The sequence below is a fragment of the Phacochoerus africanus genome, chromosome 15 (assembly GCF_016906955.1).
Source record: "Phacochoerus africanus isolate WHEZ1 chromosome 15, ROS_Pafr_v1, whole genome shotgun sequence".
NCBI classification, from domain to species: domain Eukaryota; kingdom Metazoa; phylum Chordata; class Mammalia; order Artiodactyla; family Suidae; genus Phacochoerus; species Phacochoerus africanus.
In genome coordinates this window covers 112956293-112973935 of record NC_062558.1, presented here as the reverse complement: position 1 = coordinate 112973935, position 17643 = coordinate 112956293, and the positions used below count along the sequence as shown (strand labels likewise).

General features: G+C 53.7%; 2 protein-coding genes across 3 annotated transcripts in view; one reads left to right on the top strand and one right to left on the bottom strand.

Moving 5' to 3' along the window:
- FBXW4 (F-box and WD repeat domain containing 4) overlaps positions 1-9502 on the top strand; it is a 102221-nt gene extending 92719 nt beyond the window's left edge. For both annotated transcript variants that reach the window (XM_047760415.1, XM_047760414.1), the window contains 3 exons: positions 7836-7976; positions 8500-8641; positions 8827-9502. In XM_047760415.1, the coding sequence (XP_047616371.1) occupies positions 7836-7976; positions 8500-8641; positions 8827-8946 (403 nt within the window). In that variant the 3' untranslated portion in view covers positions 8947-9502. The remainder of the gene's footprint in view (positions 1-7835; positions 7977-8499; positions 8642-8826) is intronic.
- Positions 9503-10282: 780 nt separating this feature from the next.
- Positions 10283-17643, bottom strand: part of DPCD (deleted in primary ciliary dyskinesia homolog (mouse)) — a 20605-nt gene continuing 13244 nt past the window's right edge. Inside the window, exons 4-5 of the mRNA XM_047760422.1 lie at positions 11025-11127; positions 10283-10590 (exon numbers count right to left, since the gene is read on the bottom strand). Of these exons, the coding sequence (XP_047616378.1) occupies positions 10486-10590; positions 11025-11127 (208 nt within the window). The 3' untranslated portion in view covers positions 10283-10485. The remainder of the gene's footprint in view (positions 10591-11024; positions 11128-17643) is intronic.

The window sequence follows — 17643 nt, the reverse complement described above, 5'->3', positions numbered from 1 at the left end:
CCCTCTCCCTCCCCTACCCCCCTTGGCAACCACAAGTCTGTTCTCTATTCCGTGGGTCTGTTTCTGTTTTGTAGACAGGTTCATTTGTGTCATATTTGACATTCCACATATAAGTGATATCATACGGTATTTGTCTTTCTCGAACTTACTTAGTATAATGATCTGTAGTTGCACCCATGTTGTTTTGAATGGTATTATTGTGTTCTTTTTATGGCTAAGTAGTATTCCATTGTGTATGTATCACATTTTCTTAATCCGTTCATCTGCTGATGGACATTTAGGTTGTTTCCATGTCCTGGCTATTGTGAATAGTGCTGCGATAAACATAGGGATGCATGTGTCATTTTGAATTATGGTTTTGTCCACATAAATGCCCAGAAGTGGGACTGCTGGATCATATGGTAGTTCTATTTTTAGTTGAAGGTCAGTTTTCTTTAGTCATGTAGCTGGACCTTGTGCTCAGCATCATCACTGACCTAGGCCTGGGATCATGGCCCAGCTTTATTAGAAGATTGGGTAGTCTTTGAGTGGCCTCTTCTGCCTGTGGTTACCTTGGTGGGGGTGCTTTGGGGCACAGATTTAAGGTCAGGATGGAGTTCTAAGGCACCAAGTCCTTCCAAAGCATTCTCTTGTGAAATCCGTAGATCTCTATCTAACTGCACACCCTGGGTCTTAACCCAGAAAGGACCCAGATGAGAATGGGCACAAGACAGCTATGGCCTCAGTTCTCACTGGAACCAGACAAGAAACAGCCATGGCACTCTCTGGCCAGCCTGAGGCAAGGCTGCCTTAGGCACCATGAATTTGCCTTCTCTCTAGCTCCTGGACTACCCTCCTCACCACTGAGAGGAGCCAAGCCTTGCTTAAACAAATCCCTTCCATCCCCAGGGAACCTTAGAAGACATGTGGTGTAGGGACCAAGGGAAAGATGCCCGGGTGGAGGCACCCACTTTTGGCGGGAGGAAACGGATGGACGGGACGACTATCTGTAGCTGTCTTTCCCAGAGAAGCCCGAGCAGATAATAAAGCCATGTAGAAAATAGGATTAAGGTAATGAACAGGCAGGACAGAGTTTGATCTTTCAATAATGCCAAAGCCTGACTGACAGGCCAATCTGGAAGGTGGAGTAGTACTGCCGGCAGGACTCAGTGGCGGAGAGTGTGCGGTGCTGGGTGGATTCTTTGCTTTTAACCTGTCACTGCTGAAACCTGAGGAATGCTGGGATTTTCTCTTTTATGTGTGTGCTATGACCTGGGGGCGGGGGGAGGAGGAGTGGAGGGGCAGTTTTGCTCTGAGCATCGCCCCTCCAGAGGCTGCCCTCAGGCCGAGGTGGGGGCTGGGACATAACCTCAGAGATGTAGGTGCGCCCTCATCCATCTGTGTCTCTCAGGTACCATTCTTCAGACTCTCTGGGCTGCTCTTCACAGTGCCTGAGGACCTCTTTCAAGGTCACCATGGCTCCCTCAGCCCTTTGTTCATTAGGATTCTTGGAGACTCTTCTCCTTCTGGACTAGGGACAGGGAGGTGCTGGCTGGAGCACACAGCTCAGGGAGCAGTCACGGGCACAAAGCTGTTGACTAGATGGCTTGGAGCTTGGCTCTTCCCCTTTCCCTCCTCTCCTGCCTTTCTCACTCCCGGAGCTCGGGACCGCAGGTCGAGCCCAAGGACAGGGGATTTCTAACCTGTCTAAACCAGATAAAAAGAAAGATGAAGTCCTTCACCCACCTCGAACATGCTAGACTGTTCCTGTTTCCGAGGGTAGATGGTCTTCAGGCCTAGTCCCTGGCCCCTAAGGGCTCGATCCTGAGAGACTGCTGGTAGCCAACCGCTGAAGTATCCCTAGCTAGGCCCTTGGCTCGGCCCCAGGGAAGGTGGTGTCTGTGTGGGGCACACCTCCCGCTGCTGGAAGGCCTGGGGTGCGTGGGGGTCTGACTAGCCAGACGTCACACACACACCTGACCCTGGGTTTGCCCTTGCTGTGGGTTTTCTCTTTTCCACCAAGGCGCATTTGAGCTGGATCTAGCATTGGTGCCCTGAGACTAGGCACAAGAGCAACCCCAAGGGCAGTGGGGGCAGCGGGCACCAGGATGGAGAGGCCTGTGATCTCAGCCCTGGAGATGTCACAGTAGGTCTGGCCACAGCCCTACGCTGGCGTGCCGGCGTGGGAACTGTTGGGTAGGGGTAGGTTTTGGCAACTCGGCTACTCCTGTGGCATCGAGGGTTTGAGTCCTCAGTTAGGTACTGCACACACTGCCCTGTGTGTGTGACCATATGCATGGTGCCTGCATGCCCTGCCTCATTCCCCCCGACTTCCAGCAGCATCCCCGGTCGCCCATTACTCCTCCACTCCCAATCTAAAGCCCATCAGTCTCCTCTTTTTCACCAAAGGCAGGGACAGAGAAGCTTCTCACATATTTTGACAGCTACCCTATATTTTCCCCTCTGAGCCTTTGCTCTAGCTGACCCCTTGCCTGCAGCACCCTGTCTCTGCCTGCTCAAGCCCTGCTCACTCTTCAGCATAAGTAGGACCTCCCCCACAAAGCCCTCCCTGATCCTCACCCCTGACACTGCAGTTGGTGGCCCTTGATGGCCACTGCGGGGCCTCGTATAGCTTCCGTTTGGGCTGGGAACTTATCTTAGGACTGAGCACAGGAGATACATATCACAGCAGCAGAGAGCATTTGGAACAACAAGGAGTGCCCTTTCTGACCACCTCCAGAAGGACTGGTCCTGAGTGCAAGCTGGGCCACTCTGAGGGGACCCTCAGTGCCCATCCCACCCAGGTATGGCTTTGTCTCTGTCCCCGGCCTCCACCTCCACCTGGGGTGGGGGGAGGGGAGCTGGTCCTCCGTCAGGGTGATTACGGGAATCGCCCCTCTTTAAAGTATCTGCCTTCTCCTTTGAAAGTATTACTGACAGCTTTTTTCATTTTCTTTTTTCTTTACCTCTTTAAGGAACCCTGTAATTTCTCTCTCTTTCCCCCCACCCCTTTCCTTTTTCTTTCTTGTCCTCTCTGTCCCCCTGAACTCTTTGAAATTGGCTCTCTGCCTGCTGACACCAAACTGATACTTTGCGTTTCACTTCTCCTTATCCCTTTATGGCAACAGATGTTGAAATTTTGTATCCTTTTATCTGCCCGGCTGCCCCTTCCTGTAATTACGGTCCCCTTGTTAGCAGTACAAAGTGGCAGCCTGGCCGCCTGGCCTTTGAGCCATTGTGTCTGAACACGTGTGCATGGGCGGGTGCTGGAGCTGTGCGCGCGTGCGCGCGCGCGCACACACACACACGCATGTGAGGGGCCTGTGCTTGGGAAGGGCCCTCCCCCCTCACCTGGCAGGGCCGGGCAGAAGCTTCCCTGGCCTTCTGTCCCCCACTGCTCTGGGGATACATCGGGGACCTGGCGGCCTCAGTTCCCTCGCCCTCCCTGCCAGAGGACCACCACTCCCCACTCCAGAGCCTCCCTGGCCTCGTGCTGGCTGAGCACCAAGTGCGGCCGGCCCAGCATCATCAGGGAGCCAGATCCCGCCAGCTCCTTCCCTCACATCCTGCCGCCTCCAGCCCAACCAGGTGCCCGTGCCCTGCATCTCTATTGTTGCTGGGACTTCACCTGAGCCATCCCCCTTTTCCTGTCATTGCCTGCCAATCCTGTCACTCACTGAAGCAATGTGCTCTCATAAAACTCCCTTTCTTCTCTCTTCTGGTACCCATCTAGCCACACCTTGTATTGTTAGTTGGACAGACGGCAGACTTCTCTCCCTCCCTGGACTGAAAACACCTTTGAGGAAGGGACAGTGTCTCCTTCCAAGGCTCATCTTGCATGTCCCTGCAGTTTCAATTAGGCACAATGCTTTGTATACAGAAGATGCTCAGTAAACAGTTATTGATCAAAGAAAGGAAGAGCGGGAAGGATGAGGTGGAAAGAAAGGAGGAAAAACCTCCCCTTTTCTTAGTGACCACATTGGGCCTAGCTTACACCTTTAGGCCATCTGTCCCCTAGAGACAGAGAAGATGTAGGAAGGTGGACTATGTGTCACCCTTCCATCCTTTTTCTCCAAAAGCCATTGTGTTCCATTTTTGAAGCTGCATGTGCCATATGGGGTGTCCTCACACCCAAGCAGATGCAGGAATGGCACCCATAGAATCTCCAGGGAGCATTGTCAGGAACCCAGTGGTTTTCTTTTTGTTTGTTTCAGGGCCTCACTCACAGCATATGGAGGTTCCCAGGCTAGGGGTCACATCAGAGCTGTAGCCACCAGCCTATGCCAGAGCCATGGCAATGCCAGATTCAAGCTGCGTCTGCGACCTACATCACAGCTCACGGCAACGCCGGATCCTTAACCTACTGAGCGAGGCCAGGGATGGAACCCACAGCCTCATCGTTCCTAGTCCAATTCGTTTCCACTGAGCCACGACGGGAACTTCAAACCTAGGGTATTAACAGTGACTGTAAATGGTGAGGGGGCCACGGGCATTGTTAGATATGGCTGAGGCGGTGGTGCCCAGGATATCTCACCTCAGGGCACGTCAGCACAGGACTTTCTATGGCACAGCTTGTGCTGAGAGCTCAGGCACGAGGGCCACGTGGAGGCCTGGATGAGGGACTCGGAGGGGGTGAGGCAGGGCACCAGGATTCCCTGGCCTGCAGCGCCCAGACTGCCCCTCTATGCCCAACTCCGGCCTGGTGCTCAGACAGGGCATCTGGGTCTTCAAGGCCAGCGCCTACCTCCAGTTGGCTGTCCCCACAAAGATAGGGATGGGGGTCAGGATCTTACTTGAATGTCCTCCCCCCTGAGGAGTCAGGCAGTCCTGTCCTCCCATTTCCCTCCAGCTTCAGTGGAGGGGCCTGGGCGGCAGGGGGCCGGGGCCAGGGAGACCTGATTCCCTCACCTGGTCCTCTCCTCAAGGGGCGAGGCTGCGCTCTGCTTGCTTTTCCGGTCCAGGTACTCTGGGTTCTCCCAGGGGACGCCACACACAGCCAGGCCTCGGGAACAGGTCTCCTTCAGGCAGCCCTCCCCAGCCTGGGTCTCATTCATCAGGCTCACAGGGGCGGCCCCATCTGTCTTTATCTTTCCCTGGGTCGAGAGAGAATTGCTGGAGTCAGGCTAGGAGGAGGCCCCCCAGCCCTCAGTGGCTCCTGGAGGCCCGGGCTTTGTGCGCAGGAGTTGGAAGGGAGTGGACTTTTTGTCTGGCCTTCTATAGTGACAGACCTGGCCCTTGCTCCCGTCTTGGCCTGAGGCTCTGAGCGGCAGCGCCTTTCCCACACAAGTTGTGCGACAGCCAAAGCTCTGTACCCCCACCACGCGCCCCCCACAGTGAGAGGCCGAGAAGCATTCTTAACATTCTTTCCAGAGAAAAGGGGTGAAATGTCTGAATTTGGGGGTCACCATGTTATACAAATTGCAATCTAATCGTTTTTACAAGAACACACTTGCAGTAAGAAAAGGAACCTGGGAGGAGGGGCTGAGGAGCCAGACAGCTTGTTTTGTCCCCCTTCCCCCCAAAGTTTGGGGCTATTGTTGGCCTGATGTTGCTCCCTCCACCAGAGCAGTTGAGCTAGAGATTTCTAGTTAAATTGGTCCTGGGGTGGGGGCCACGGTGCCATTTCTGTTTGTTTTCCCAAATCAAAGCCCCAGCAGGGCTCCTATGGCACCGCTGGGCCGCTATTTGAAGAGACGGGCCATTTCCCAGAGCCTGGTGTGTCAGTTTATGCTCTGAACTTAACCTCACGGGCACTGCACAGCAGAGCCTCCAGGGTCCCAGGCCCAGAGGCAAAGAAACTGTATCTTTTTATTGGCCCATTTAAAGTGTGTGTGGCCATTTCGGAGAATCAGAGAACCTAGTGTGGCAGAAACTCCTCAGGCCCTGGCCAAGCCCGGCTGGCAGATAGGGGCTTCGGGACTTGTCCTGGCCTCCAAGGGCTCGTGCTCACTTGGCTCTTGGGTCTCCCCAGAGGGTAGGGTTCTGTGCTTCTTACTGCAGACACTGTGGCATGACACTTTCCAGTGGTGGCTTAGACGCCAGGACCCAGGTTGGCAACCGGTCTGGGTGTGGCCCTATTGCTGCCCACCTTCAGCTCATGGGTGCCCAGCCCTCCTTCCTTCTGAACCCTGGGACCAGGGTAGGCAGGTAGAGCCATGCTGGGCTTCACGCCCCCAACCTCCACAGCCTTTCATCTTCTATTTCAAACAGACAAACGTGAAATTACTTCTATAGATTAAAGGGGAGTCATTCCTGAAGGCACTCATTCCTGGAGGCCTCACTAATGGAGGGGGCAGGGCCCCCAAATCTGGAAGGAGGGAGAACTGTGGAGCAAAACAGCCCCTACCAAGTGGACGAGAGAGGGACTGAGACAGAAGACCGTGACCCCCACCCTTCTCAGGGCTCTGGCCTGCCCGGGTTGGGGAATCATGGCTAGTGGCCCAGCTGGGAACGGAAGCCTTCTCGGCAGCTGAGGTCAGTGAACTCCAGGAGATGCTGATCCGGGGAGAAGGCTTCCTGTCTGATCCCTCAGCACAGAGACTTATCTTCTACCCCTGACAGGAAGCAGCACTCTCCTGGGAAGGAGGCTGGGAGCAGGGGTGCTGACTTAAGGGCCTGCTTCCCATCCTGCCCCAACTGGACAGCAACAGTGCTGCTTGCTGGGGGTCCCCTCGCTGCCCAGGGCTCACAGGGGAAAGAGTAGGCAGAACAGAACCTCCTCCTTTACTCCTCAGCCTTCAGAGAGGACGGCAGCTCCACCGAGAGAAGGGAGGTTGAGGTAGAAGGACCGAGGCTGAGGTCCACATCCCACGCGGCTGGCAGCCTGTCTACTTCACGCTTTTGGGTGAACACTGCTTGGGCCAAAGCTGGGCTGGTGAGGCCATGAAGCCCTCCATGCCCCATGCTGGGGCCTTTTACCTGGGTGTCCATGGCCCAGTCATGCCCTCCAGGAGAGCCCAGCATCTCTTAAGTGAAGCTGAGGGATTGGGCCTGGAGCGTGCGCCCTTCATTCTCCTCAGCCTTCTGCAGAGACTCAGCGCTTCTACCCATCCCCTAGCCACAGGGATTAGCGGGTACACTTGATGTTGAGGGGTAGTTGCTAGGGCCAGGAGGCCCCCCTACATGGTTGCTAGGGGTCTGGCATCAGGGCGAGGGGTCTGCCCACTGCCGCGGTCACGGAGGGAATTACACAGTCACAAAGAAATTGTTCTCAGTAATCTGCTCTCGGCCACCGGGAGGGGCGAGGGTGGGGGAAGCAAGCTGGAGCCCAGCGGGCTGGGGGCTGTGATCATAGAGGCGTGCTAGTCTCGGGCCGGGGGCCAGCCAGGCCAGGAACACCAGGGACCAGCCCGCTAAGCTGCTTTCTCAGCGATTTCTCTCCCCAGACACAAAGGTGTTTACTTGTTTTAACATCTCCTGGGACTCCCCTTCTCCCTTTGTGTGGTCTTTATCCCCAATGAGGTTTGAGCCCCAGATTACAGGCAGGAATTAAGGCATTGGACTCAGGCAGCTCAGAACTGCATGACCTGCAGGATCAAGGAGTATAAAGTAACTGGGGGGCGGGGGGTGACCCCTTCAGCAAGGCCCATTCAGTGTCCTGAGGGGTGGTTGGGCGGTAGGCAGCCAGCGTGCAGGTGTGACAGAGGGGCTGCTGGTGGCCGAAAGAGGCCTTCACTGCGGGAGCAGAGTGGGAGTCTAGGGCATCCTCTCCTTTGGCACCCTTCCTAAGGGAGTCTAATTCTAGCCAAGAAAGAAGAGCTACATTCCCCGAGGGACGGATGCCATTTGAAGGCTAAAAGAATATGTGTGGGCCAAGGTGGGGCAGCCTCTCATCCTCTGCCCTCCTCTCTCCCCAGTGGGCAGCTGATGACACACCTGGGCAGTGACTTTCCCCCAGGGGCTGGGGTGCTAGACGTCATGTATGAGTCCCCTTCCACACTCCTGTCCTGTGGCTATGACACCTACGTTCGCTACTGGGACCTCCGCACCAGTGTCCGGTGAGTGTGCAGGCAGGAGGGCAGGTGGCAGGAACCCCATGCAGGTCCCAGCCCTCCCTCCAGTCCCGGCAGGCCCAAGGGCGAGGGACAGACCCACCCACATCAGGGACTGCTAGAGAGCGGCGATCAGCAGGTCAGATCATGCTGAGATGCCCCTCATTGGCAGCCCTGGTGCTGTAGCTGGGAGCCTATAGCACCGGGCCCTGATAAGAGCCTTGGGATCCATCGGGTGCCGTCCCTCAGCATTCTGTCCCAACTTTCCTGAGGCCTCCTGACTTAATTCCAGTGACACCTAGTAGCTATGGGATTGCAGATGAGGCAGAACCTGTCTGGGGTTACTGGACTTGATGAGAAAGAGCTTTCCTGAGGAGGCTTCCCCCCACTAAGTCTGTGGAATTTTAAAGGAATTTCATGATCTGGCATCTTTCTCTCCTGGCCAGAATGGCTTAAGGCCCCTGGGGATTCTGGGGTGGAGATGGAAGGTGCCCCCAAACCTCTCCCTGCATGTCCCCCTCCTGGACAGGAAGTGTGTCATGGAGTGGGAGGAGCCCCACGACAGCACCCTGTACTGCCTGCAGACCGATGGCAACCACCTCCTGGCTACCGGCTCCTCCTACTATGGCGTCGTGCGACTGTGGGACCGGCGCCAAAGGGCCTGCCTACACGTAAGATTCCACCCACCACATACTTCCAGGGTGCCAGGGGCTGCACTTGGGAGGGTGTATGCCTGGGGAGGGTGGGAGACAGCCCACAATGGCCCCTGTCCTGGGGCATTGGGGCTGAGAATCCTGGGCTCGGGTCCCCCTAACTCCCAATTGGGACTGTCTTGCCACTCATTCCTTCCATGCAGGCCTTCCCGCTGACCTCGACCCCCCTCAGCAGTCCTGTGTACTGCCTGCGCTTCACCACCAAGCATCTCTACGCCGCGCTGTCTTACAACCTCCACGTCCTAGACTTTCAAAACCCATGACAGGGCCATCCCAGCCTGTGGGCCAGGGAAGCCAGCTACTCAGGGACCTGCCTGGAAGGTACAGTGATACCTAGATCTGTGACCCAGGGGCATAGTTCCCACCACCCCCACCAGGAACCAGTTGGAGAGCAGGGTCCTGCTGCTTCGAGAGAACACAGCTGAACCCAGCCAGGCCTTGCTCCTCTGTTGGCCAGAGCAAGGATGGGGTCTGGAGAGGCCCACCCCTTCTCAGAGCCAGGCCAGCTCAGCTCAAGAGTGAGGCCAGGTGCTCCAGCCTTCCCAGTGGGTCCCTTCCTGCCTCTTCCCTGAAGGGAGGCGGGAGGCTGCCAGTTCCCTATGGCCCCAGCCTCCATCTCAGTCAGACCCCACCCTTGGCCAAGCTCGGGCCGGGGACTCACATTCCTGGGGCACTGTGGCTTGGTCTTACTTTGACACCAAGAGAGGACAAAGGGAACCCCACAATTCTGAGTGAGTTCTGAGCCAGCCCAACCTCAGGCTAGCTGTTGAGACATGCTACAATGTTCATTTTTGTAAAAATAAAGCTTGACTGTTCACAGATCTGGTTCCTCACTGGCTGGGGAGATCCCAGGGAGAAGGAACAACAGATTTAAACTTGGGGATGGGCATGCTAGGGAAATGGTAAGACCAGCCTCCATGGCTCAGTGTCCCAAAACACAAAGGTTTCTTTTCTTCAGGAGAACCTCTCACTCCCCCTTTGGCCCTGCTGGTTTCCACTGCTCAGCAACCCTCATGCTGGCTTTATACCTACAAGGTGTCTTAATAGCCTGGGCCGTTTCCAAGAGGTCTGCTTTTTTTTTTTTTCCTTGATTTTTTTTTTTTTTTTCAGAGCCACACCCATGCCATATGGAGGTTCCCAGGCTAGGGGTCAAATCAGAGCTGCAGCCACCAGCCTACACCACAGCCACAGCAACGCAGGATCTGAGCCATGCCTGCGACCTACACCACACCTCACAGCAACAGTGGACCCCCAACCCACTGACCAAGGCCAGGGATAGAACTCTCATCCTCATGGATCCTAGCTGGGCTCCGGGAACTCTTAATTTCTGCATTTTTAAAACTTCTCCCTCACCCACCTTTATCTTAGGGTCTGCAAGCTAGGGCAGCACAGGGTCTTTTCCAGCCTAGTTTTCCACTGAGTTTATGCACACAGGTTGGGGAAGACTCCCTGACCCTCTTTTTCATCGAAAATCTACACCCCCCCTTTACATGGAGGGTTCTACCTCTGAAGGTCCTTAGGCTAGAGGAGCAGGAAATGTCATCACCAGCACCCTCCCTGGGGGCAGGAGCATCAGAAGTGAGCAAGAGGGCGGTGCACTGACAGTGACTCAGAATGACTTTACTCAGGAGAGAAAACCATGACTCAGGGGCTAGGAAGGCCCCGGTTCTTACAGAGCCTGGACAGCTGCTGGAAGGAAAGAGGCTGCCCCGGGCCGGAAAGGCCCAAGCCTCAAACTCTGACAGGTCTGTAGGAAGAACCTCACCCAGACTCAGCATCAGAAGTGCAGGTTCATGGGTCTACTACTGGGTCTTGCAATCCCCGTCACTGCTGTGGGCTGTCTTCACCTTCTTCAGCTCCTTCTGCAGCTCTGACTCAGCTACCAGGACCTCCTTGGGCTTGTGGTACTGTGGATGGAGCCAAGGAGAAGGCATGATTCAGTCATATTACCCCCCCCCCCACACACACACACACATACCCTGCCCACATGCTCAGGACCCCTTCTGCCCCTCTTTATTCAAAGATGAGGCGATTGAGGCCTACAGAGTTGAATGACTCGCTCCAAGTCACATGGATGGATAGGGGTAGGCTTTTGGACCTTCTAGAACCCCAGTTCTGTGGGTTCCCCCCTCCCCCCCTTCTAGCTGTGATTTTCAAACGAGCCTCCTCCCTGAGCCCCCACCTGCTAATCCCATGCTGAAGCACAGAGGCCTGTTCACTAGCAAGCACACCCCCGGAGTGGTTGGGGCTGGAACTGACGGCAACAATGAGATGAGAAGGGGTGAGGAGAAGAGGAAACTTCTCCCTGACATAGTAGCCAAAAAGTCCAAATGAATCTTACGGAGATGATGAGGGTACAGTTGGCATGAGCAAAGCTCAGCAAGGAGTCATCCAGAGGTAGCTGGTATCTGTCTAGGTCAGGAATGGGGAACTTCTTGTAGTACCTGTGGGGACACCAAGAGGCCATGGGGACACCCAACAAGGTGACCACAACAGTTGGGCATCCGGCCCTCTGACGCCAAACTTCTACACAGTTCTCCCACACCTTCCACACAGCCAAAGAGGAAGAAGGGAACCAGTTAGAACGCCCTGGAAGGAAAAGAAGGAAAAACCTTATGGCCAGTCCAGCAGTTGAAGAACAGGGCCACTCATAATTCCTTGATTAGACTAGAGCTTTGAGTGACTCATACTTCAGGCTCAGGACTCCCAAAAACACACCGAATAAGCCTCCTGGAATACGGACAGCTCAGACAAGCCACACCTCCTCTGCACCTGAAGAAGGTGGGACATGTGTGCTAACAAATAACAGAATAAGGCTATCTAGAGCTTTCCTCCAAAGCAGGAGACTGACAGTTGCCACTTACACGGCACTGTCACTGAAGGCCTCAGCTATCTTTTCCTCTTGGGGGTCTTCCAAGGCCTTGTCAGCTTGCCTCTGCTTGTAGGCCGGAGAGGTAAGTATATGGACAAGGAGAAATCTCCCTAAGAGAACGAACCATGTGACTCATCCCGGAAGCTGGATCCCTGCAGCTCTGGACTCTGCTGGCCCTGAGACCCCACTCCCCCATTTTTGCATACCACAGACGGTCCCCATCATCGGCAGGTGCCAGTCCAGAGATTAACAATTTCTTTTAGTTAAAAACAAAACAGAAACAACCCAGATAGCAACATCCAACCCATAATGACTGTAACTGGACTTTGCAGGAACTCTGACCTTTACCGAAGCGCAAACTCAGGCTCAGAGAGGTGAAACTGCCTGCCTTCACAGCCAGTTAGTAGTCAGTGGGGTCAGGATTAAAGTTCTCCGATGCTGATCCAGTGCTTATTACGCCAGAGCACAAAGAATGGCCTCCTTATCTCTAGCAATAGGCCCGTTTGGCATTTTCCTTGGTGCAAGTGTGACCTAGGCTCCGGCCAGTGGCTGCCAGACCTGTCACCCAGGCACAGCATCACTGCTGCTGCAGAGTCGTGTGGGCTGCAGGCACATACAAACAAACTCAACCATGGGGCCTGGAGAGGATAGGGCTTCTAATACCAGAGGAGCCTGGTCTGTGACAGCTGCCCCAAGTCCACTTCAAAAGCCCCGATGCCCTGAGGATTCAGAGAGCTGACATCAATGCAGTACTTCTGCCCTGCTCTTCCTGCCCAAATCCCTCAGTTTAGTGGAGGCTCCGAGGGCCCCTCTCCTCCCAGGTTCCCCACTCCCCGCCAAGGTGCTGGGACCCATGGCAGGAAAAGAATGTTTACTTAAAGGCTGACAGTTCAAAAGGAGTGGGGGCTGGGGGATCCTAATGGCACCACAAGTTTGCTTTATTTTCCAAAGCTCTGCCCCAGGGAAAGGCGATCCATCTGCCTGCAAACCTGGGTGGAATGTCGGCCTCATCCTCTTCCTAGCCAGCCCAGGCTGAGGGCTCTTCCTGGGGCCCTAGGTCTGGCCAGCAAAGGTGGCAGACACTGATAATAGAGGGGGAGTCAAAGGTTAAACAGCAGAGATTAGATGAACACAAAGGCTTGTTAGGAAGTGTTAACATCTTCCCTGCAAATATACATAAGAAGCCAAACCAGGAGAAAAGCAGCCTGGCAAGCACAGCTCAGCCTAACCTACAGAGACTGTGTAAGGCCTCGCTGTGGGGAACGAGTTTGGGGGGGGGGGACACCCTCCTTTCTGCCTACCTGGCTGTGTGTCGGAGAGGGCAGACAGGGACACACCTCTGCACCCTCAAAGGGGCCCTGTCAAGCCACATGCCCCAGGGGAGGGTGGTGGGACTGCAAAGAGAGTCCCAGGACTTGGCCTCAACAGCGATGACAAGATCAAAGGGAACTTGAGTTGCGTTGGTTGCCCCACCTTCCCTGTTCTGCCCCCATCACCTTTCACGAGGCAGGGGGAGCGGAGGCAGAGTAGGTCTGGAGGCTCAGCTGTGTTCTGAGTCGGTTTTAATGGATTTAGTTTACTGGTTGGGGTTAGACAATATTCTTCAAGGGCTCCTGATGGGCAGTCTTCAACGGAGGATGGGGCATCTGCTTTCTCTCCTCAGGAAGCAAGCCCGCCCCTTTATCTCTAGCCCTGGCCTTGGGCTTTGCCCTGAGAGGAACCACACTTGACTTTCTCACCAGCACCTGGACTAAAGAGGGCCCCACCACGCTTCTGTAAAAGTCCTGAATGCTGAGCCTCAGGCAGCCTAGGTAGGCAGCAAACATTCCTCAGGCATTAACTGTGTCCCAGATCTTGAGCTATGAGGTGGGGATTTAAGGATGAAGAAGAAACAAGGCCCCATCGCTGCCTGAGGAGACTCTGTGTTTCTGCTAAAAGCTAAGCCCTTATAGTGGTGGGGTTCCCAGGCTTTTCGCTGATGCACAGCAACCCCCATTCTCACCTCCCTTCACCATCCTCAGTCTGAGCCACGTGGTGAAAGGTAACATTTACGAATACTTATCCTGTGCCAACACACATTGAATCCTCAAAATAACCCCCTCAGGTTGGTTACTTCTGCTGTCCTCTTTTACAGAAGAGGAAGCTGAGACACAGAAAAGTCAGGTATCTTGCCCAAGCCACAAAACAAGTAAATGGAGAGGCCCTTATCACAGCAATAATCCCCCCAATCTTCTGGCCCCTCCTCTCTGCTTTCTAACCTCAGAGAAACAGACCACCTGGTCTAGGTTCCCTGTACCTGTCCAAGCATGGTGTGGCTATGGAGGGTGGCCTCCCCCAGATCCAGCCACCCTGCGGGTCCCCTGGGCACTCCCTCTAATACACAGTGGTTTTCCTTTCTGAATGTAAAAATGTTCAAAAGATGTCTGTGGAAGCAAAGGCTCTCAGGCGTCCTCCTGGCCCTTCCCTGTGACTCTGGGCAGGCTACTTAACTTCTGGGCCTCAGTTCCTTCATTCAAATTCCTTTCTCAAATAAGGGGGCTGCCCTAGATGGACTTTAAGTCACTGTCAAAGGGACCAGAACAGGCCAACTCTACCTCTCCCCAACCTGTGCCAAAAGGACAGCTCCTTTACTTGGGCTATTTCAGAAGTGACACACTACCTACACTCATCGCTCTCTTTCTGCTATCTCCCTTTCCCACTTCTCCAGTCCCTTCCCAACCCATTCTCCACTGCAATGACCTGAGAAAGGGCACGAGCCACCAGGCCTTCAGAAAAAACTCTGGAGGAGGCTGAAGGTAGAAGCAGGGTGGCTGTGGAGTCACGTGGGCCATGCCCCGCAGACTTCCAGCAGGTGCTCTGCACACCCAAACACAAGCTCGGCCGGAGTGCTCTAGAGAAGCCTCTAGACAGTCTGTCCCTTAAAAAAATCAGTAGGCAAATCTTCTTTCTTAAACGTCAACACTCCAGACATACTGGTCATCTCTGCCTATGGTAGCCCCTTCTAGAGTGTCAAGATGCACATTCACATAACTCAAGGCTCTCACAAGTCCTACCAAAGAGAAACTTGTTTAAGCCAGAGTTTCCTAAACTTATTTGACCACAGAATTCTTTTTTCTAGCGACGCCTATTAACACTTCCACAGTGTTAGCAATCATCACTGATGTCAAATCAGCCAAGCTCTTTTCAGGTTCCAAATTCCAAAGAATTGTTGAGGGCCTGCTTCAGGCTGGCCATTGTGCTGGGTGTTTGTAAATATACAATTTTACCAAATTCCCCAAACAATCTATGACATGTGTATGAGCATTTTCCTGCGAGAGGTGAGGAAGCCCTGCCCCAAATGTACGGTTAATACATGGCAGAGGCCAGCTTTAAGCTGACATCTTCCTACCCCACACCCCCAGCTCACCCCCTAGCTCATTCCACTTGCAGCTGCCAGCTTCTAGGCTGAGGCTAAGAGCCTACTTTCTGTACAGCACTCTTACGGGGAGCAGATGGTACTATGATGGGATCCTGGAAAAGCAACACTTTCTTCCTTTCGTGACTGGTCCCTCGCTATTACCTGAGGCCAAGGACATGATACACTGGAGTCAATTCCTTTAAGAAAAATGGCCACCCCAGCTATCTGGGACAAGACAGGTACAGCAAAGGAACTCTGGCTTCTATTAGTAACTACATTTCAGAACATGAGAACCTGGGCAGATATGGAACCTCTAGGTGAAGGATGTCAATCAGAAAAGGCACAGTGTGGTGGAAACTGCAGAGGCCTGGGCACTGAAACTATTACTAACTTTATGTTAGTGAAGTTATTTTATTATTGTCCCTTCAGCAAGTCAGTTCACTGTGCTGACTTTATAGATACAGTTACATAATCATCAATATATAGCACAAGAGTAAAAATACATACCCTGTCCACCACTGGAAGGTATAATCATCAGAAAACAGATTTTTAAAGCATTTTGATCAACAACAACAACAAAAATAAATAAATAAATAAATAAAGCATCTTGAAAAAGTTAAACACTGCCCAAAGGGATAGTCATTGCATTCTGTTCACTTAGGGGCAGTAAAGGTGTAGGGCATTTTACTACTCTAGGTATAAGATAAAAATGCCATGAGACTCAGGAAGGAGCTAGTTAAGGATTTGGCAGCCTCTCACCCTCCGCCCAGCCGAGGATCCTGAGGAAGACTGGGGCTGAGCCAGGCTGGGCCACGGGACCCAAGATCTCAGGGTGAGCTCTCAAGCGGGTACTCACATACTCCTCTCTCCTCTGTGGGGCTCCAACCCTGGACCAGTCCCCCCCGCCACCCCAGGGCACTGCTCCCATCCCACCTGGCCTCACCCATCAGTTAAAAAATGTCTCCCCCTTTGCCTTGGGCGCTGGAGCAGGCCTCTGGCCTCGGAGCGCCTGGCCAACAGCGCCACCTATGGCTGGATATGCACAGGAAATGGGACCCAGAGGATCTGCCTGCAGATGAATTTTTCAGTGAGCTAGCTAGGCTCTCTTCTCCCACTCCCTAGTAATCACATTTCTGCTTGATATCTGTATTCGACAGTGACCTCTGGGGGACAAAAGGGAGGCAGCAGCCAGCTCCACAAAGTGCTGGGCTGCAGATTCAAGTGCTATCAGAAGCACTTTTGTTCCTAGTTTGGACCCAGGGCCTCTTACGCCAGGGAATGCTTGCTGAAGCACGGAGTTTGTTTTCCTAAAGGCAATTTCTCTGTTGTCTGAAATTGCTAAATTCCACTTTAGGCACTGACTCCTGTTAATGATGAGAACAATAACGGGAATAAACTGCCTTTTATCTGAGGGCCTCAAAGTGCTTTATACACGCAAACCCTTATTATGACTTTATATTTATAGACAAGGCCCACTGCAGGGGCTGCTGGCTGCATGTACAGCAATAATCCTGAAATTAATTCATTCATCTCCACCCCTCCCCGGCTCATTCACCATGCCAAAGTGACAGGGTGTGGGCGTCATAAGAGGAGGGTAGACTCCAGGGCTGCGCTAGAGGAGCCTGGGAGCCATGCTGCTTCCCCTTGGACATCATGGATCTGAGGGAGATGGGAGGAGAGGCTAGCGCCACACCACTGGATAAGATGGACAAATAGCTGGGTCCTCCTCACTGCTTATAAATCAGTGGATAGACGGGGGCACCTCTGGCCTAAGCTTAGCACCCCAAGAGACATGCTGAGTGCCTTCACGGAATGTGGACCCGCAACTCATAAACCCTTGCATCTCAATGCCGCAAATCTGTTTTATGAGAGTTGGTCCTATACTGCAATCCCTCAATCCCTGCAATCTGGCCCAGGTTAGGACCAAGTGGTTACAGGGCTCTTCTCCTGTGACCTAGAGCTCCAGAAACCCACAAGAGATCAATGCAGTTCGAGATGATCAGCCCAGAAGCAGCCCTGCCAGGATCAGATCTCCACCTTCGTCACCTTCTGTCCCCTCATCCCCATATTTTGTCCTCCCAACAGACCATGAAAAGAGGAGCGAAAGAAGTTGAGTATCCCTTTTGAAACATAATGCAAGAGACTTTAAGCAAGAGACTTTCACAAGGCCAAGCACCTGCCCACTGTCTCTTAGTCCAGGGAGGGATCAGGTTTTCTGTTCTCACACCAGTACTTTCAAGTTCTATAACTGCCACTGCAGACAGATAGGTGTGCCTTCTAAGCCATGGCTCCCTGCCAGCTCTGACAGTGATGTTACTAGGCCAGCTTCATCACAGACTGGATCCAGCCAGAGGTCAAGGTCATAGTAACCTTACAGCAGAACCACCCAAGATCACAAGTCACTGGCCAGGTGATTCCCTCATGCCCTCATTATTCAGCACATATTTACTGAGCCCCAATACGTGCCAAGTACTGGGCGAGACACTCTTGTTCAAATCCCTGATGGACTGGATTGTAACATTCAAGCTGGTCCTGCAGAGCGAAAGCCCTTCAGCATTTAGCCTACCGTAGGGCTTTTCTGCAGCCCTCCTGCCTCGCTGAGGTAGAAGAGGAGGTTTCTCTGCCCCCCAGGGTAGGGAGCAGTCTGAGCTCTAACCCGGGTCAACCCCCACCACCACATGCTCATACCCA